At 39.2% G+C, this 20,904-nt stretch overlaps 2 protein-coding genes and 1 long non-coding RNA gene across 3 annotated transcripts in view; 2 read left to right on the top strand and 1 right to left on the bottom strand.

The window, feature by feature from the left end:
• Window positions 1-2,380: 2,380 nt before the first annotated feature.
• Window positions 2,381-6,631, bottom strand: casp9 (caspase 9, apoptosis-related cysteine peptidase). The gene is made up of 10 exons (XM_042491873.2): window positions 6,250-6,631; window positions 4,713-4,923; window positions 4,489-4,572; window positions 4,344-4,405; window positions 4,046-4,222; window positions 3,863-3,952; window positions 3,612-3,759; window positions 3,327-3,515; window positions 3,014-3,123; window positions 2,381-2,894 (listed from the first exon to the last, which is right to left on the bottom strand). The coding sequence occupies exons 1-10, from the start codon at window positions 6,379-6,381 to the stop codon at window positions 2,790-2,792; spliced, it is 1,308 nt and encodes a 435-aa protein (XP_042347807.2). The 5' UTR covers window positions 6,382-6,631; the 3' UTR covers window positions 2,381-2,789.
• Window positions 6,632-6,820: 189 nt separating this feature from the next.
• Window positions 6,821-16,457, top strand: dnajc16 (DnaJ (Hsp40) homolog, subfamily C, member 16). The gene is made up of 15 exons (XM_042492472.2): window positions 6,821-7,016; window positions 8,306-8,487; window positions 8,570-8,636; window positions 9,951-10,275; window positions 10,387-10,571; window positions 11,145-11,249; window positions 11,355-11,513; window positions 11,634-11,764; window positions 11,883-12,066; window positions 13,306-13,485; window positions 13,583-13,659; window positions 13,759-13,839; window positions 14,037-14,126; window positions 14,221-14,391; window positions 14,909-16,457. The coding sequence occupies exons 2-15, from the start codon at window positions 8,315-8,317 to the stop codon at window positions 15,354-15,356; spliced, it is 2,376 nt and encodes a 791-aa protein (XP_042348406.2). The 5' UTR covers window positions 6,821-7,016; window positions 8,306-8,314; the 3' UTR covers window positions 15,357-16,457.
• Window positions 16,458-18,428: 1,971 nt separating this feature from the next.
• LOC148188763 (uncharacterized) overlaps window positions 18,429-20,904 on the top strand; it is a 42,989-nt gene continuing 40,513 nt past the window's right edge. The window contains exon 1 of the long non-coding RNA XR_015777548.1: window positions 18,429-19,246. This is a non-coding gene — a long non-coding RNA (uncharacterized LOC148188763). The remainder of the gene's footprint in view (window positions 19,247-20,904) is intronic.

The following is a 20,904-nucleotide window of genomic DNA, read 5'->3' as shown; positions in this document are numbered from 1 at the left end:
TATTATGTTGTATTTGACAATGTGCTGTCATTGCTCCTTGCCCTTTGCACCCTGCAGATGAATATAGATTCATCTCTGGATACAAAATTAACACACACAGATGTGTGACAGGAAGTATTTTCTCCTCCTTCGCTGGGAAGGACTTTGTTTTAGAACTAGATCTGTGCCTCAGAGGTACTGTAATATTCAAAGCAGACTGGCAAGAATTATTTCAACCATTTGTGCGTTCTTAAAAATGTGAGAGTGCAATACACTTATGAGCTAAAAGGCTTACCTTCAAGACAGAATAAAATATAGCACATATAATATCTGAGTTGAGATCAACAAATTGCCTGTCCATAGTATAGAAGAAGCTGCAAGTGCAGATTAGGAGTCATGTGCAGGACTTGTTTTGGAAAATGTGATGCTAAATGAGAGTCGGAAAAACAACTTCAGGCGTACAGAAATCACAATGTTCTTGTCATGATGACAACTTGCAGCAGTATCAACCAAAGCGGGAATAAAATGTGCCCATCAACAATGTTCTGTTGGCGCCTACATGTCTGAGGGTGAGGCATGTAAGGGGTTGCAGTGGTTTGTCAAAAAAAAGGTTGTTGTTGTAACCTGACCGGGCCGTGGAAAATCCAGTTAGCGTTTAAACTGTATTGATTTTTCTAGTTCAGAAAAAAAAAGAACCTTTGCAGCTTGGGGCTCTGGGAGATTTTGGTGATGAAAAGGTAGAAAAGTTAGGAAAAAAATAGAGTTTTTTGTGGCCTTTGGAAATCAGAAGGATTTTTTCAGCAGTCAACTCTTATAACTGAAACACATCTTTAAAAAAAAAGTCACCAAAACGTTTCTCACCAATACATTATTCACTAAACTTGACAGTGACCCTGGATAACTCTCTTTTCCATGCAGCTTATCAGCGTTCACAAGTCAGTCACATGTAGTTCTCATCAACAGATACAGAGTGCAGTATTAAATATAAAATTTAGCTTCATCCATGTAAACATTTTACAACTTTCTTGTATTGTTTAGGGTCTGTAAATAAATCAGGAAAAAAATGAATTGTGTTATTTCATATTTATTATATAGTCTTGTAATTTTACACACCGTTTGTGCTTTGTACCTTAAAGGTCCAGTGTATAGTGTGTGTAGGATTTAGTGGCATCTAGCGGTGAGGTTGTAGACTGAAACTTCTCCTGTGTGCCAAGCATGTAGAAGAACTTTGGTGACTGAAGCGAAAAAGCCCGATCTAGATCCAATATTTGATTTGTCCATTCCAGGCTACTGTAGGGCGGCATGGCAGACTCCATGGAAGAGGACCCACTCTGTATGGACTGTAAATATAAACCGCTCATTCTAAATGAATGAAAACACAACCTCTCTTATTGTTTAGGTGATTATTAACTAATGAATATATGCATATTTTATACAGTTTCTACAATTAGATGCCCCTAAATCATACATACTGGACCTTTAACTGAATTATTACCCATCATGCCATGCAGACTGATCTATTATGAGAATATGGTCACATAGCTTTGATTAGTTCTAGCAAATAATTCAGGCCAATTAATTATTTAATTACAGCAAAGTATATCTATATGTATATGGGATAATTGAATTAATTGAAATAGGTTTTCTGGCAAAAAATGTTTACAAGCTTTAAGAGAGAAAACAAGTCTATGAATCTATGGCCATGCTATAGGTTCTGTGAGGCTGTTCAGGATATTAGAGATAAACATATGTGTGGAAAAGTGTGTATTTATCTGAGCAACTGGAATGCAAAAAAAAAAAATGTTTAACTTAAACTTAGTAAATGAGTTACTCGTGAGAATATGATCAGTAAAAAGGGCACCTTTTTGTTTTCTTTGATTTTTAATGTAATGCTTTGATCTAATTTATTCTTTATTATGTGCATTCCTCTTGGAAAATTGCTAACAAAGACAGAAATAAACCACCACAAACAAACAAAAATGAATCCATTTTTAGTTTTGCAGAGCCCCCTGGTGGCAGTGGAAGAAAAATAAAAAAACTCAACAGAAGTGAGTCAAAAACACTATCTATACTGGTGTTTGGAGATTTGAGTTTAGTCAAGATGACTCACTGAGTCACTGGAGAGCTCAGTGCATTAGAGTGACTGTAGCACTGTGTGTGTTGGAGCTGGACTAGGAAGCTGATGAGCCAAAGAATATAAAATGCTTTCTCTCTCAGCGGGGTGACAACACCATTGAAGTCTTATGCATATTTAATTATGCAGGAAAAATGGGAGGCACAATTAACTCTCATAGGTGACTCTAATCTTTTATATGGAGAGTCTTTCCTTTTCTCCACCCTCATTTTCACAAAATAACTCATGAAAAATCCATTTTGTTGAAAAAAATCAATATAAGAGGACTTGAAATAAGAGTCTTTTATGTCAACTTGCAGAATAAAAATTGAACATTACATTGATTGTCTGTTCTTGAAATTTGACAGCTGCTGTGATGACAAGACACAAAGTATACTTAAAAAATACCTTACCTAAACCTCATTTTCACAGTACATAAATATCTTTCCAAGATGATACCTTTACCCAAAAAGTTAATTTAGAAAAAATGTTAACACACAGTAAGACGTAATAGAAATGTACACTAAGACATGATTGTTAGTCTGTGAAAGAAAACCACAATTTAGCTATTTCATACACTTAGCAACTCTGCTGAGGCACAATCCCCACAAATTACAGCCATGTCGTACGGCAGTGAAACAAATTATCATTCCCTGAAAGTGAAACAAAAATTTTCACATTTGTACTCTGCAGATCGCTACGCTTGGGTTTGAAAGTGGAGAAGTTTGCGAAGGAAGTTAAAGGAGCCCGGCATTTGCTTGTAGAGCCCTTTTGCAGAGTTTTGGGAGACTTCATGGTTAACCTGGAAATAAGCACAATCAATTATCAGATGTGTCTATGGTTAAATTAAAAAGCTCTAAATGGTAAAGGGGATTCAATAGAACACCGGCTAGTTCTGCTGGTGTAATAAGAGAAGCTCACCATCATCAACATTGTTACCAAGTCATTGGTAGCAGCATTTTCCTCAAGGATACTGTCCAGTGTTTCGACGTACCAGGAGCCCGACTGGGTGTCTCGCCAAGAAACGTAACCTGTGTTTGTCACAATAGGATATAGAAAGACATGTATAGTCAAGTCTATGCGACTGTACTGTAAACACAGATGCATGTATACAACACACACACACACACACACACACACACACACACACACACACACACACACACACACACACACACACACACACACACACACACACACACACACACACACACACACACACACACACATATACCGGGGAAAGTAGAGTAGGACACCAGAATGTCACTCGGAGTGGGCAGTGAGGCTCTAGCATCCGGTTCATCTGACATGCTGAGAGAGTCGCTGCTAGATGACATTGGAATGGCGTCTGTCTGATCATCGGCTCCACCGATGGCTGGTTTAACCTCATCTGGGGACACCTCAAAACCTGTGTCTCTTTCACCTCAAGGACAAAAACAAATGCTTCCCTATGAGACCACTTTAAGTGATTTTACGCAGGCTATGTTACTTGTTCAACAGTAAATTCAATGTTTGTTACCTCCTCCGCAGGCCTGAATGAAGAAAAGTTTGGGTTTGCCCTGTAGAGATGGACAGTGCTGCCCGTTTAGGTAGTTTGTGATATGCTGAACAGGAACAAACTGTCCATCCACACCGTACACGGCACCAGGGAAGCGGTTGTGACTCACCTATGAGCATAAATATAAGCGTATAAGTCATTGTGATCTGAACTTTTAGCAGGTCAGAGAGGATGGTGTTTTCTGAGGAAAAAACATACAGGACTTTTCTTACCTCAGTCCCATGGGACAGCATGATAACCACACAGCAGTCATACTGTGAATGGTCTTTCTTCGATAAAGCTGACAGTTGATGTTTGATTTGCTGAAATGCAGTGATAAAAGTTAGCTTTAAAACTCTGAACTCCAAAGTTTTATTTGTGTTGTCAGGCACAGAGGCAAAAGAAAAGCCTCTTACTCTTTGTTTCAGGTTTGTCTTAACTTCCACAATGAAGTTAAGTGCCTTGAATCTTCTCTCCAGCTTGTCACAGTCTATGTTTGACCCTTTGCGATTGCTCAGCTCGCTCGCGGGTTCAAACTCTACGTTGTTTATGATGAGGCAATGTCCACATGGGCTGGCGTCCATTTTATAGCTCTGATACAAACACAGAAAAAGGGAGACAGAGAAAGAGACATGTAAATATATACTCTGAATTTAGCAACAACTTTTGTCTTTCTGTTGGTTGTAAAGTGTGTGATAAGTCAATGGTGCTTACCTGAATGCTATCCCGTCTAGGTCTTGGTGGTGGCCTCGGTCTTGCGTAATCCCTTTCAGGTGCTGTGACATAAATATCAATATGTGTTAAGCATCAAGAAACTTACCAGCCTGTCACTAGCATGTAAATTAATCACATATCTTACATGGACTGGGAGTAGGGTTGGGTCTCGGTAATGGATGGACAGGGACATCGTTTTGTCTTTGCTTATCAGCATCCACAGGAGAGGCTGTTTAAGAAACAAAGAGCACATACACATATAGGCCACGTGTATTTGTCAATATGATTAGACCAGAGAGTTACAAATCATTGTAATTATTAGCCCAAAAAGAAAAAATACTTAAATATATCATAGTATCACAAACTTACAAGTTGGGAGAGGCAGAACAACAGGACGGACAGACCGAGTTGGTTTTGCAGGTTGTAGTTGAAGTGCTGGAGCTCCACTCTGAAGACGCTCTGCCAAACTGTGCTGATCTGTCTCCTGAAGGCACTCTAGAAATAATGGAAAGGCCCGACTCCCACGAGTCTCCAAGTCCTGGACTAACTGTCTGGCCTGGTCACGTCTAGTCCCAGCATTCTGACAAGACAGAGACACAGTAATGAGTGCTGTTCTAAGTGTAGCCATCCCACAAAGACTTGGAAAAGTGGAATACCACATGAATTATTAATTGGAATATGTTATGTCCATGGCCTAGGAAAATGCAGTCAATATTTGTGAATATGAGCTACTCTGTCTCAAAGCCAGAAACCGGAGAACTGAGTACACTTGTGATTTTAACATGTATAAAATCTGAAACTGCTCCTTAGACAATGGATAGGAGTGGGTTCACAGAATGGTTGTTTTGCTTTTTTATAGACTGAATTAAAAGTTTGTTTACAATAACTTCCTGGTATAAAACCCCCGTGTCAAGCACATAAAATCACACAACGCTGAGCCAAAGCTGTGTCCATAAGTTTTTAGCAGCATAAAAAAGTAATTGTGCTACACTTAGAGTATTTTCACTGCTGTACCTTGACATCAGACAGCCCTTTCGGATGGAGAAATAAAGCTGTTATGTCAAAGCCACTTGACTCTATTGACAAAAACAGTAACATAACATCATAGAACAGGGGAGTTACTGGACTACCACTGCCTACATTAGTTAGTTTGTCAGGAAGAGCAAAGGAAATTTTCCAAATATAAATTTCACTTCAACTGATAGATTTAAACTGACTTTACACACCTCTATCTATAGCCAGGTGTCTACCCAAAACTGTTTTTTTTTATTATTTACACAACTACAGAGTTCATACTCAAAGTAGCTTTATTCTGCTGTAGTTTTCTCACTTCTGAAACAGAAAATGTTCCCATATACTCAGAGCATTCCCCTCGGTGAGCTCAGTGTCATCTAGAAAAGTAGTTCTTAACCTTTTTTGTGTTATGGACCCCTAAATTGATACACATTAGATCAAGGACCCACATTTGATTAGAATTTGCTTTAGCAATCTTCATCTGAAAAGATGCTGGTTGTTAGTTATGTGTATGCCCAGAGGTTTATAGTTGGACGCTACAAGTGAGAAGATAACCATGGAGGAAGTGAAACCTATGATCCCATTTTTCTTGGAACCCCCTGGAACTGCCTCTAGTACACCTGGGGGTCCCCGGACCCCTGGTTGAGTGCCACTAAACTGTAAAATCTTTCCCAAGTCATTGTCTATAGAGCAGCTCCACATTTCATACCTGATGGCATCACATATTTGAGTTTGAGCAGTCTAGATTTAGGATTTAGGACAGAGTTATCCACGTTTGCTTCTATTTTTGGAGTGCCTTAGACGATCGGAATAACATATAGACATTTTTTTAAATGGGCGTAGCTTCCCTTTAACCTGAAACTTGACGCCATGACCTAAACAGCTGTCTTACCTTTATCTCATCGATCATGTCCTGTGTGAAAACACCTTTTTCCAGAAGGCCGTCATAGAGGTCTGATGGGTTCAACTCTTTTACAAGAGTGCTCCTGTTGCTCCGAAGAGTCTTTCTATGACTTTCCTCCATTCTCCATTCAATAATAACGACTTCAGTGAGGGAGACAAAGACGTGTCACAAAAGCTCTAACCTACACCGTTTGTTAAAACTACAGAGATGGTCGGTATCCTAAAAATGAGAACAATTACCCCACTCGTTTATTAAATGGAAATGACACCGTGTTTCTATAAAAATATTAGAAGTTTCCTTTTCATTTCTCTGAACTGTGCTCGGTTGCATTAGCTATTTCCTTGTTTACATCACTGTTGTCTGTGATTGGTCCGCTGAGTGAGCACAGGGGGAAAAAAACAAGGTGCGTTTGATTTCAATTACCGCACGCTGCAGTGTCACAACCGGCGCGCTACGATAGAGTCACACTAAAAAGCGCGACGCGACGGGTAATAAACTGAACACACGCACACGAAGCATGAAGTGTCACCAAATACTCAATCTCCCGAAATGAATTTCGACACTTGGCGCCTCCCCCTCTACTCCTACTTCGCAGCAGCAGGTTGTGAGCTCGTCCTGGAGGAGCTGTGGGATGCTGCCGAACACACCCTGAACATTTAGCTGTCTGTTCACATCAGCGTTCACCGACAAGCTGGACAACATCAAAACCTTCACCAAATATGTGGCGTAGTACCGGCTGACTGCATCTGCTTCAGGTGACTGTAGAGCTGTTTCGTTGAGACAGCTAACCTCCGTAGCATCGCAACTAACCTTAATAAAAAATTAAAAATGCGTGAATGCTTTTATCCTCGAGGAATAACGTTAATGTCACAGCCCAGTGACATGTCAGTCGGATAATGATATTGAAATGTCTGTTGCTTTATTAGTTAGATGACATGAACCACCTAGCTTGCCTAGCTTCTGTGGTTAGCGTGCTATAATGCCATTTTCATTTAGCTATCCGGTTGTTATCATCATTTTTCATCATAACTATGATCACGTCAGTATGGAGGAAAGCCTGTTTGAGATTTGCATGTCAGCTAAAGGCTGTGTCATGATTTCCGCTGTTGGGTTGAATAGTGTTTGCCAGTTGATGTGTGTTTCCTTCTACCTAAACCTGACCCAAACCCTGTAAAGGACTGTACAGAGGGGGGTGGCTGGGATGTGACTTTTTAAATCTTGATCCTCTTCAAAGCTATAAATATTTTTTCCTAATCAATTACCCTCCCTCCACCATTTTTTTGTGTTCACACCAAAGGTTGGTAGTATTGGAACTTATGCAACTAGCAAACAGTGCAGACGTTTGTTATCACAGTAAAAAAAAACACAATTTCACAAGTAAAATGTAAATCCTCTTCGAAAATGATGTGTTGAAGACCTTGAGAAATTTTGTTTTTCCACTTTTTAAGTTCCTGGCTATGAGGAATGATATGATTTTGCAGATTTATAAAGAAAACATGCCTTTCACATCGGCTTGCAGGATTTGGGGTTCAGAGGTTACTTTTTTTTTATTTCTTTTTTTTTTTTAATTTAGTGAAGCAAGACAAAACGTGAGAACTGGCAAGACAAACAAAGCTTAATACATTTGGTGACATGACAGGTTTGTAACAAACAAGAGCAACATTGAAAGAAATTATGAAAAAGTAGAAAAGAGAGAATCATCATAAGGGACAGTCAGTTGCATAGGGTTGCTTTGTGTGTGTACTTAACAGATGTTACTTAAATATAATAATATAAATAGAAAATACCAACATTTAAAGTTTTATGTCCCTCACCTAAACCAAAATAAAAAAAAAACACGTCTATCCCAAGTGCATATTTTTTTGCACCACCCCTTCCCCTCATGAATAATGAATAGTCCCTCACCCTAAACACAAAGGGAGGCGCTTGCATTAACAGGTTGGAAACAGTATTTCATTGGGGAACACATTTTGACACAACACCAGTCTTAAAACCCTCAGAATGAATCCACTAACTTGATGGTGATGGTTCTGCTATGTTCAAGGTTTCTGTGATGGCAGGGTCAAAGATGTCTGTGCCTCTGGCTGTAGTGGTGATCCTCTCAGTGCTGCTGACAGGAGCAACACTTGCTGGGCCTGAGATGGACCCATACAAAATCTTGGGAGTAACCAGGAGTGCAAGCCAAGCTGAGATCAAGAAGGTCTATAAGCGTCTTGCAAAAGAATGGTAAAAATATTTTTAACGTTATACTGACCTGTTTTTATTGACCTCATTTAATTTTTTATCTAATGAGCATTTTCTTCTCAAGGCATCCTGACAAAAACAAAAATCCAGGTGCTGAGGACATGTTTATCAAGATTACCAAATCTTATGAGGTTAGTCATTTTTCAAAATGGAGTTTAATATATTGTGCAGCTTGTGTGTGTGTGTGTGTGTGTGTGTGTGTGTGTGTGTGTGTGTTTTTTTTTTAAAGGGATAGTTCAGATTTTTTTGAAGTGGGGTTGTATGGGGTATTTATCCATAGACACTAATTCTTACAGTACATGTCAGTGTGCGTGCCCCCAGTTTTGAGAGGTAGGCTGGAGTCTGACAGGGAAGCTAAGCAATGTGCTGCTGTGGACCGGGTCATTAACGAAATGCCTTAGCCACCTAAAAAAACAGTGTCAGTCTAAGTGTATGTTATATTGGGAGTATTTTCACTACTTTACCTTTCTTTCACCTTGTTTCGATGGGGAAGCTGTTAACAGCTTCAGTTCCTGTTGTTGCTGTTGTCAAAGCCAGCAGACACCATGGAGAAAAACAGTAATTTTACAAGGTTCATGGAAAACCTGAAAAAGTCACTGAAATTTTCTAATTGCACTTTTTCAGGCCCGGAAATGCCACGAAATTAGTCAAAATCATTGAAAGTTTTGGGAAAGTCATGGATTTTTTTGTGTGTACTGAGATTGTTACAGTAAACGTCTGTGAAAAACCTTTGACTAAATGTAATATAATCGTAAATTGTTTTATGTAGCTGTTGATTTAACGTAGCTTTAATATACATTAGTGTCTGAGGATTTGTTTGCCATCATGTACATTGCATCATTTTCTCCTTGGGTTTGTCTCTCCCTTCTTTTATGCCAGCTAGCTGAAATTATGTTTGAATAGAGTTGAATCTGAAATGTTTGAAAAAATGCTGGGCAAGTGGGGTAAGACAAAAGACATCATTGTCATGACTTTGATGAATCTGAACTAACCCTTTTAAACACCAGAGAAACACAGTAACCTACTTTTTCTCAGTAGAGCCTGGCTTTGAAGAAAGCAATAAAACAGATGAATTTTCACGTAAGAAACCCCTGTCTGACATTAAAGTAGTGGAAATACTCTCAATAGAGCATATCCTAAGGTCTGATGAACTGATATTGATTTTTTTGTTTAGGTGGAATTTTTTTGAGGTTGCTAAAATACATTTTGGTGCTTGCTTAACTTGTTGGAGTCCAAAATGCTCCTCCAAAATGGGGGCATGCCGACTGACATTTACTGTTTGTCATACAGTGGATGGATAATTACCCCGTACAACCCCATTTCAAAAAAATCTGAACTGTCCCTTTAACTGGTATGTGTATTTGAGCTGTGATGAGAAAAGCCAGTAACATACTAATGAGAGCAAGATGTCTGTCATATTAACATTTGTTCAATCCCGAATCTAGATCCTGTCCAGTGAAGACAAACGTGCCAATTATGACCGTTATGGGCAGACAGATGACACCCAACCACACGGCAGCGCCCGCTATGGTCATCGCCAAGACAGCTTTTACTTTGACGAGTCCTTCTTCAACTTCCCTTTCAACAGCAAAAACCATAGGGACTTTGCTGACAGCAAGTACACGTTGCACTTTAACCAGTATGTCAATGACGTGGTGCCTGACAGCTACAAGAGACCGTACCTGATAAAGATCACCTCTGACTGGTGCTTCAGCTGCATCCACATCGAGCCTGTGTGGAAAGAGGTGGTGCAGGAGATGGAGACTCTAGGTTTGAAATGAACCGATAAATCATCCAGAATTTTCTAGCTTTCCTGCTGTTGAAGAAATTGCATACATAGAGCTGAAAACGTGTATGTTTGTGGATATCTTGTCTTTGCAGGTGTGGGGATAGGCGTTGTGGATGTTGGCTATGAGAGACGGTTAGCCAATCACCTCGGTGCTCACCGCACCCCATCAATACTGGGAGTCATAAATGGCAAAGTGACATTTTTCCATTATGCTGTAGCAAAGGAGCACCTTAGGCAGTTTGTGGAAGATCTTCTTCCTCAGAGACTAGTGGAGTGGGTAAGTATCTGCCCATCTTGAGATAAACGTTCTATTAGGGGTCGACCGATATTGGTTTTTCAGGGCCGATACCGATATGGATTATTAGTAGTTAATGAGACTGATAACCGATATTTGGAACCGATATGCATTTACAATAAAAATGAAAATCTTTCTGTCAGAAATTGTTCAAATGCCTTTGGCAAATGTTTAGTCAAAACTGAAACTCTCAACGTTCTATGCAGCAAGTTCCGAGCAACTTTTTTTTTATTGAGTCAAGTGAAAATTTTGATAAAAAATTAATTAAAAAAGAGCCCCCTGAAGTTAAAGTTCCTCCCATGCTGAAGCTTTCTTTGAACTTTTTAATTTATCTGCGCCCATTCAAATAAAACGCAGGTACAAATAATCAGTAAAATATCAAATTTCGGGCCCAATTATCCACCAGGCTGATAATCTGTCGACCCCTAATATGTATGATCACAGGGAGGATGACCAAAGTATTGCTTTATTATGTAAAGTGTATGTGAACAGATTAATGGCTGTACGTGAACAATTCAAAATGATTTAAATATTGTGAGTTTTCCATACTTCAAGGTCACCGACAAGAACGACCTGCAGTTCTTGAGCAGCTGGCATGAACTCAACAAGCCACACGTGCTTCTGTTCGACCAAGTGCCTGTAGTTCCTCTGCTTTACAAAGTAGGCTTCTGCTTTGCTGTTTTTTTTATGCGAAATATAGTTCAGGTGCTACTGATAGTGACTACATCACAAACATGCCAGTAACTAATCTCTGCATCTCCACAGCTGACAGCTTTTGCTTATAAAGACTACTTGCAGTTTGGCTATGTGGACCAGGGCCTTTCAGAGACTGCTAATCTGCAGAAACAGTTCAATATCAACACTTATGCTCCGACCATGTTAGTCTTCAAAGAGAACATAGACAAGCCGGCTGACATAATACAGGTAAATCACAGCAGCAGGGAGACATTATTTATTGCTTTAAATATGCTTAACTTTTTGCGCCTTTGTTGGCTGAAATGTTACTTCACTGATATTCCATATGGTTATGTTTGTCCTCTGCAGGCTAAAGGAATGAAAAAGCAAATTATCGATGAGTTCATGTCAAACAACAAATTCCTCCTTGTGCCACGGCTGGTCAATCAGAAGCTCTTTGATGAACTCTGTCCTGTCAAACAGTTCCATAGACGCAGAAAGTAAAAGAACCTGACATTTATATTCGTTTTCTATTTTAATTTCCATATTTAATTTGAGGTGTTTTAAGATATGTAGATTACATTTACTAAGTTACTTACCCATCTTTCCTCCCCTCAGATACTGTGTCCTGCTGATCACAGGTGATGAAGAGACCTTTTCATTTGGAAATCAGGCGTTTCTATCATTTGCCTCTACCAACACCAAGGAAGTTGTGAGATTTGCATATGTGTATCAGCGGCTACAGCAACCTCTTTGTGACATCCTCATGCAGAACAAGGACAGCACACAGTCACCAGCACAGGTACACGCCTACATGTCCAACACTACACCTGCCAGTTCCTCTGTGAATCTATATATGGGGATTTGGTAAATGGTATCACTATGGGAGATGAAATGTTCGAAACCACCTCAGCTTATTTGTTTTAATTATCAGTGGGATATTGTTTAAGTTCAAGAATTTGAGACAAAATAATAATTTCAAGGGTTATTCCTCACTGCCAAAACAAAAAGCGTGAAAAATATGTTGTTAAAAGTAGTTGTGTGTCATAGTGTGTTAATTCCTTCCTATACACAATTTAACTGTATTTTCCAAACAAATCTTTGGACTTGGGTTACTTCTGTATTGTTCAACCTGGATTCTATTTAGTGACTAATGGAGACAATAATTGACGACACTGGTCCAGTATTGAGTGAGAAGACTGCGTTTAACAGATGTTAAACAGGCTGCAATGTAACATGGATGAGCAATTGTGCACTATTAATTTTCGTGCAGTAAAAGTCCTTGTTTTTGCCTCAGACAGTCTCAGATTTTTATTCTAAGTCTGACAATATTATGGAAAGGATCCTAACAGAGATATACTTTTTTTTGTTAAAAAAATAAGAATCCTTTTTGTTTAACCAGAAACAGTCTGGAATAGCTGTTGTCAAACCCACTGGTCTCCATCTAAATAATGAGTGGTTTTATCATCAAAAAAACAAATTTCATTCAAAGTCAACAGAAAAAAAATAAAATTCACAAAAATCATCTTTGTTCATCTTTCCACTGCCCCAAAAATCCAACTCTGTTAGAAAGAAACTCCATAATCTTAATTCACCCAGTTAGATCTGAAAATATCCTGACTCTTCACACGCAAAAATGGCTGTTTATTTAAATGGAGTCTGGTGGGTTTGCAGTTACTCATTTTGGGTTGTTGCTGGTTAAACAAAAATGATCTTACTTTTAAACAAAATGGTCAGTCTCAGCAGAGAACCTTTTCTAAACTGCTGTCAAACACTAAGAATAACAATCTGAGCCTGTCAGTAGCAAAATAAGCACCTGTAATGGATGTAAATTGACAGGGGTTACATTACAGCCTGTTTCTCTGCTGCTGGCTGCAGCTCTCTTGCTCAACACAGGACCAGTTTCATTTGTTGTCTCCTTTGGTCATTTAAACACAAAAGCAGGGGAAATAGGGTTAAAAATGACCAAAGTTAAATTCACGGTCCCATAAAAAGTGTATTATTTAAGATACAAATAAAAGGAAAGTGCTTTTTTTCTCAGGTGGTGATCCTTGAAAGGCGTAATGCTGCAGGGAAAGCCTTGTTCAAGCCAGTGACTGCCTGGAACGGCAGCGAGGAGGATAAACAGTGTCTTCTGGAGGAGCTGCAGCGACTACAAAAGGACCCCTCCATCCTCGTCCATGATGCCATGCTGCCTGAGCTCAACAACGAGTTTGCCTCTGTATGTTCTCTTTGAGTGAAAGTAGTCTAAACAATAATTGTCCGTGTGAAATATCAACCGCCAGTCCTTTACTAAATGTAATAATCTCACTCTATAGATGTTTGTAATCCGATGGATCTATGCATCTTACGATTACCTCTCTGAAGTCATCGATGATATTCTGCACAACAACTGGTAAGTAAAAATCTATCATTTCATTTCATAAAACAACCAGCTTTTGAACTGTAAGTACAGTGTTTTTTGTTGCACTAACACATCTGTGATGATTTGCAGGCGTGAGATGATGCCTCTTCTGTCCCTCATCTTCTCTGCCTTGTTTATCTTGTTTGGAACTGTGGTCATCCAGGCCTTCAGGTCGGTAGCTTAACTCAAACATTTAGACTGCCAAAACTGTAACTATAGCAACATCACCCGTTCCCAGGATTGGTTTAAGACACAGTATTAAGAAATCTTAAGACAAGCCAAAGAAAACAAAGTAATAATAATTTATTTTTACTCTCCCAAGTATGCACATCTCCTTTCGGATTTTTTTTTTGTGTGTGTGTTTTTAGTGACTCAAGTGAAGATAAACAGACTAAACCAAAGGCAAAGGATGGAACAAAAGCAGAAAATGGGTCTCCAGGGACCAGCAGTACTTCAAGGCAAAAACACATTTATAATTTCCATATTAGCGCTTTATCAAGTGCAGGATTCATCACCATGATTTAAGCTTTCTATTTTTGCTTTGTATTCTAGTCGGCCTCCGAAGAAGAATTTTGTGGAGGTGACAGAGCTGACGGATATCACTTACATGAGCAACTTGGTAAAGCTGAGGCCAGGACACATGAACATAGTGCTGGTGCTCACTGATGCCTCCAAAAACATCCTGCTTAGCAAGTTTGCCAAAGAGGTGTACTCCTTTACCGGGTAAATGTTCACTTTTTCTCGTGCTGAACGAAAAGGTTGTTTTTATGTCTCTGCGCCGGTGATGCCTATGGCTGGAGTCTGTCTGTCCGTCTGTCCCATTTTAGTGGATGTGATATTTCGACATGATATAGGACGCCTTGACCTCACAAAGCATGGTTATGAATTCTTTTACTTAAGAATTCATACACTAACTATGAAAACATTTCACACAAATGTCCAACAGGATTGAATAAGGGGAAATTTTGGAGGATGGTCAGATACTGAATTGATGACACTAATCTTGGGTGTCCACCTTGAAACTATGCTGAGTGTTTGGATCTTCTGTGCTGCAGGAGGGAAAATGTTTGTGAAGCATCCATGTTTTCACAGACATAATTGTAAATTGTGACTGCGACTTCACTAGTGTTCAGATGCATACAACCGCAAGGCGATCATTCTAATTTTAACATTTTTGTTAAAATTATTTAATCCTGTGTATCTATACGTCATCACATTCATTCTTTCAACCCTCTCCTAGGAGCCTGACGCTGCATTTTTCCTTTCTGAATATCGACAAGCACGGCGAGTGGATGAACACACTGCTGGAATACGCCCAGGACGCCATGCAAATCGATGCTGATGAGGATGACGCGGGAAACCACAAGATGGACTACACTGGCTATGTGCTGGCACTGAACGGCCACAAAAAGTACCTCTGCCTGTTTAAGCCCGTCTACACTGGGGAAGACCTCGACAGTAAGTCATCTGAAGATGAAGGTGGCACATCAGGGGGGAGGTCGAGGTCCAGTTCCCGTGACGACCACCCCCCGCGCAGATCCAACCGATCCCGCAGCTTGTCCACCCTGCAGATCCACCACAAACTGGACCGCCTGGGGTTGTGGATGGAAAGACTCATGGAAGGCACTTTGCCTCGCTACTACATCCCCTCGTGGCCAGGACTGGACAAGATCACCCCCAGTAAATAGATGGTGGTGAGTTAGAACTGCCCCCCCCCCCCGGGTTCTGCTGAAGTTAGGCTAGAGCTGCCTTTTTTTTCCTTGCACTTGAGATATTTAATAATCTTTAACGTTGGGTCAATATATAACAAACTTGCATTTAGTTCAACTACTGTGAGACAGGTCCTTTAGTGCACCTCTCTTATGCTCATCGCATGCTGTTTTCAACTGTTGGTAGGTTTATTTTATTCAGGCAAATGCTGCTGCTACAGAAAACAGAAAATAAAATCACTGTGGCCACCTGTACTCCTGCCTTCATGACCATCAGTCATACTCACACACTCTAAAGGAGGCAGGAGAACTACCTTTAGTCTTCATTGATGAATACTGTGAATAGAGATGCATGTCTCTAACACTAAATGTCTTGCCTTTTCATGCATCTCAGCCCAAGTTTTGTTCAGATATAGATTATCTCCTGAATGCTGACTCGCTTGTGCAATATAGCGCACTGCTGTAACGACGACGCCTTTTACCCTCAAGGGATTCTCCATGTTCTTCCTGTTCATTTTGTCACATAAAAAGAAAATATTAGTTTTGTTTACATGGAAATTGTCTGTGTTTTAAAATGTCCTTCATAGCAAGCAAGAATTATTTAGCAGCCTTGGTTTATTTAACAACCTCAGTTAGCCAGTAGCTTTATGTAGCAACCATTATCATCAGGCTGTCCTTTTCGTTTTATGAATGTTTCCCAAATGCTATGGATTGACTGATAATCATTATTTCATCTTAAATTATTATGAAGTCAAACTTACTGTGCGCTTGCTTGGTTTAATAACTTGTTTTGTCAGCACTGAGTGTAAAAATGTCATTGATATAATTTTGTTGGTACGATGTGATGTAAATTTTGTACATAATCATGTTATCTATAGGACTCGTATTTTAAAGAGTATGTAACTTGAAAGATAAGGTAAGTGTTTTACATGGATTTATCAAAATGCTGTAGTTATGTTTTGTTTTTTTTTTTCATTAAGACTTAAAAAAAGATATCTGCCACTGTCAGATGTTTCATTTGGTCTTCAGTAGTGTATTTATCCTCTTGTTGATTGTAATAAAATGCTTTATGTTTGTTAATTATGTTTGCAGAATTGGCCTTACTTATCAGCTGATTCAGCAGGACAGCCTCATCATTCAGCATTCAGCTTTTTGTGAGAAATGTCAAGTACCTGACACAGGTCATTTTCTTTCTTTCTTTTTTTTTTTTTTTTAACCTTTTTTCCCCCCATATTTTAGGTAATTTTCTTGTACTTTTTACTCTTTTTTTGTGTTACTTTTTGGGTCATTCCTTCTTCATTTTCTCATTGCTGTCTGTTTTCCTGTGTTTTTGAAAGAAAGCCTGCCAATTTTCTCAGTTTCCAAAGGCTGAATGTTTACTGGTGCGAGGCTGAGCTATCGTCACCCACTCAGCTTTTACCTGGTTGTTTCAGGAGGTCTGAGTAGACCCACACTCTCTAATATCGCTAGTGATTTATCATTTATGGAAAAATGCACCACCTTAACACCCTTATATTCTGCTTAGATATATGCAGTATAGGACACAGTGCTCCCTGCATTTGTACTGCACATTGACCCTATATGTAAATCATGTGCTCTGGTTTAAACTAATATGGATAATTCTCACGTTACTGGGCTGGTGAGACGGACAAGGATGAATTCTGTTACAGAGTAGATGGGAGAATAAACTGCCTGACATCCTTTGAACACACCCATCTTTAATGTTTAATTTGGCCTGCTCATTTTAATTGAAAGTTGACCTAATAAATGTTCATATACTATTTTGAAAATTCAGTAATGTCCTGCCCATGACCTTCGTAGACTACTGTGGTTGAACAGATTAGATCTCACAGGTGAGAGATAATGTGAAGTGACACCTAAAGACTGCTGAATCTACAAAAGTAAAATGAATTTTCTGCTGTGTGATCCTCTTAATGTGCCGTGTTGTGGTGTGTCTCATTCATGCTGGAGGCATTTGCAAAGCTTCCCAAGAAGTTTCCCAAGGTGTGTGAGCTTTCTGCTTGTTGTTTAAACAGCTGTCTACTGTGAGAAAATATATCCAAACCTGATGATTAGAGAAGATATAGTCTTCACATCGATGTTCCTTCCACATGTAACGACCGAGAAAGGTAAATCTATCATTTTCACTAGGTCTCCATAATAATTTGCAACTGGTACTTTTGTCTTACACTTCTTTGTCTTCATTTTTCTGAGACAACAGGCAGCAGATGTCCTTGGCACTGCACTAGTGCCATCCTGTGGAGGTATTTAACTTCTACAGCATCCTGCTTTGCAGATGTTTCCAGTCGGTCTTGAGGCGGACCAAACATCGTTTTCCTTGCCCACCTCCACCATACACTCTTAGCCCTCAAACCAAACTCTAATTTTGGTGTTCTCTCTCTTTCTCAACAGGCTGGGGGCACCTTTTTGGATGGGGGAATATCTCCATGAACTCTCAAATTCATCCAGTATTTGAATAGGAGCTGTTTCCTATGTGGCATCTCACCTGTTTCAACTTGCAGGACACTACATCATACAGATTTCTCCTTCTTCATTGATTTCCATGTCGTCAGTGCTCCCAGCTTTGCAATTCAGGCAGAGTAATGGCTGGTCCATAGAATCCACTGAGACAAAATGATAGATGTAAGGACAATCCTCTGCAAAAACCCACCTGCAAAACTGTGAAATAGGACTGCAAAGCTTAGAGAAAAAACATTGCATGTTAACACCCACATCACACCCACATATCTTTTTTTTAAGCTTTTAAGTCAGGTCACCTGCACTGCACAGTAGGCTATTACCTTTTTTTAAAGACAATATTTAGTCAGATAGAGGACCACTAGCCTTAGTTTTACTATTGTGTCATATCAGCAAATCAATTTGATCATCATTGTATTTTAATTCAATCTCTTATTTTGTGTTTTTGTTAAATTCTTTTCCAGTCTAGTCCATGTGCACACTTCCAGCAAATACCACCAGTACTGGGATGCAACCAGTAACCTAATATGTTTTTTTTCTTTTTAAATTCTTTATTGAACAAACATAGGAATATCAACATTAGCCTGTATTCACACACTGAACTGTCCTGTCAGCGCTATATTTTTACAAAGAAAAGACAGTATTGAAGTAGAGAGAAAAATAATGAAATGAATGGCAAAGAAAAAGCACAAAGAGAAAATAAAGAATAAAAAAAATACATAGAATGAATATAATAATACTAATACCAATAATAATAATCTGAAATGCATCGTTGGTTCATATAGAATGTATTAAAAACCCAGTTATTGGTTTATTGCCTTTTTATCTTTAAGGTCTCTTATTCTAGTGTCATATTGTTGTAGTTCTTGATAGGAAAGATCAAAGTCAGTAGTCTCATGTTAAGTATTGGTAACGTGAGCAGGCCCATAGAGGACCAGGTGGGAGAAGTTGACCTAATGTAGTGAAATAAAGAAATAAAAAAGAACTAGTTTTTAAATGTAGGCCTATGTACAGTCAGGGTTAACAAACGGCGCCACTGCAGGCGGAGCATCTCCTGTTCCTGTGATAATATTGGCGCAGGTGCTCCTAATTAAAAAATGTAAATGAGCTAGGTGAGGGCCTGTGGAGAGCTGAGGCGGATGGATGCAGCATTGTTAGAAGAGAAAATGTTATGATGTAGTCTCTATTACAGCACATTCCGTCTGTTATTGGCCCCTTTACTGCCTAATCGGACTGTTTGAAAGCGCCATTAGCGGCAGAGGAAGCGACAACTGCGACAAACAATGAGGATAAAACCGTTCAAAAAGAAAGAGCCAGGAGGATTTTAGGAAAATTTCTACTGGAAAATCCCGCCATAGGCTGAAACTACAAACTACAAACTACAATGCAAGGTAAGAAATGAAGAAATTCAAATGATGTGTTTATTGCTGTGTAATTTGACGTGTGTGTGTGTGTGTGTGTGTGTGTGTGTGTGCGCGCGTGCGCGCGGTGACTTCATGTCTGCTAGTTTGTGTTCTGCTAATTTGCGTCACTTTGAATAAATTGTGTTTTGTCATTAATGCAGTGACAGGCACCATTATATCACTACACGACCTCTCAGTAAACTTGTCGTGTTCTGGGTGTTAACTGATAGTTTGGTCTCACTGTTTTAAAGTTAAAGTCTTCTGGCTCATTTTTTCCTTTAACTCCTACAACGTTTTGTCGTGATTCTGCCACAGGAGGGCGCTGTACCATCAGGAGTGGACTTGGTCTTTTTATGCACATTGAAGTTTCCTTTTATCTGCAAATTGCACATGGAAGGGTTGTTCACGGGCATTTAATGCTGGACTAACTCAGAGGTATGTAGTCCTAGAGGTCCAATTTGCCTTGGTATCACGTGGGGCTCAGAAAAGTTGGAAGTTATGCAAGTTTAGGGAGAAGTGAGGTAATAGATGTGTAATTTGTGTCTCTCTTGCAAGCAGTCCCAGTCAAGTTGAAATTTTGTCCAGACTGTTCTGTTTTCTTGAGCAGGCTATGTGTGGGCTAAACAGTTTTTGTAGTCAACCTGTCCATTTTTTGCTCAGACAATGTATAACTTTACTGTATAATAAGCATGGTGTTGCTCGCTATATTGGTGGTTATAGTTCTGTTGCGCAATGCTGTTTATATGCAGCACACCTTATACTTTTATTAACAGTAGGGCTAGCACACCTCTAGAAATACTTGATTTACTAGTAGAACGTTCATCATCGTACACACTGTGTGCATATATGTGTAGTAAATATGCTGTATACGACCTGACTGATTTGTAGCGCTTTAATATGTCCATTAAGTCAAGCAACACCTTGAAAAAATACATTGGAACAAACTTTCTGTCCTGTCTGAACATCCATCAGAATATCAGATACACTGCTAATATAAAGGAAAGTCCTATTCACAACGGTTCTGTGTATCTGAATTTGATACCACAAATTTTTACAACAAAATGGACATGATCCTTGCCTGCTTTATGGTTTGTCCTTGTATGACCAAGGTCAGTACAGTCAGTAAGTCTAATAACTTGTCTGTGAGAGTCACTTTATGATAAATCAGCCACCCAGTTTAGTTGGTAGAGAACTGGACTTACAGACTGGAGGTTTGGGGTTTAAGTCCCCCCTTTAGGATTCACTCAAATTAAAATCCAGAAAAAGACATAAGTTCCTAATGTCCACTCAGTATTGCTATGAGAATAATAGGAGCCCAGTGTATCATGACAAACAGTTGGTGGCACAACTTCTCCAATTAGATGCAGAAGAAAAGGGTGCTATAACATGAAGTAGCTAAAAGTGAGCCAGTCAAACCTCAAACTGTGGAAAACACAGTCGAAAAATTGATGTAATAACACCATTTATTTTTGTTTCATGTATTATTCAACAGTCTAGTTGTCCTACACATATCTGATGTTTTTGTCTGTTGCTATTTTCTAGTCCCTTTAGTGGAGTGCATGTCCAAGCCATCTATTTCATATAGTTTATTTGCTAAGTATGCTTCTTTTAGTTGCATTTTGCTTTTGTCGATACATTATCTTTTC

This window comes from Plectropomus leopardus, chromosome 9 (assembly GCF_026936395.1).
Source record: "Plectropomus leopardus strain MGB_pleo_1.0 chromosome 9, ASM2693639v1, whole genome shotgun sequence".
NCBI lineage: Eukaryota > Metazoa > Chordata > Actinopteri > Perciformes > Serranidae > Plectropomus > Plectropomus leopardus.
This window is presented reverse-complemented; position numbering and strand designations above follow the sequence as displayed.

What these genes read in the sequence shown, in the direction of transcription:
- dnajc16 (XM_042492472.2), top strand. Translation starts at nt 8,315, where the DNA reads ATGGCAGGGTCAAAGATGTCTGTGCCTCTGGCTGTAGTGGTGATCCTC. An exon ending in AAGCGTCTTGCAAAAGAATG is followed by an intron (nt 8,488 to 8,569) that starts GTAAAAATATTT and finishes TTTCTTCTCAAG; the next exon opens with GCATCCTGACAAAAACAAAA. An exon ending in TCAACAACGAGTTTGCCTCT is followed by an intron (nt 13,486 to 13,582) that starts GTATGTTCTCTT and finishes CTCACTCTATAG; the next exon opens with ATGTTTGTAATCCGATGGAT.
- casp9 (XM_042491873.2), bottom strand. Translation starts at nt 6,381, where the DNA reads ATGGAGGAAAGTCATAGAAAGACTCTTCGGAGCAACAGGAGCACTCTT. An exon ending in CTAGACGGGATAGCATTCAG is followed by an intron (nt 4,223 to 4,343) that starts GTAAGCACCATT and finishes TGTTTGTATCAG; the next exon opens with AGCTATAAAATGGACGCCAG. An exon ending in TGCTGTCCCATGGGACTGAG is followed by an intron (nt 3,760 to 3,862) that starts GTAAGAAAAGTC and finishes TTATGCTCATAG; the next exon opens with GTGAGTCACAACCGCTTCCC.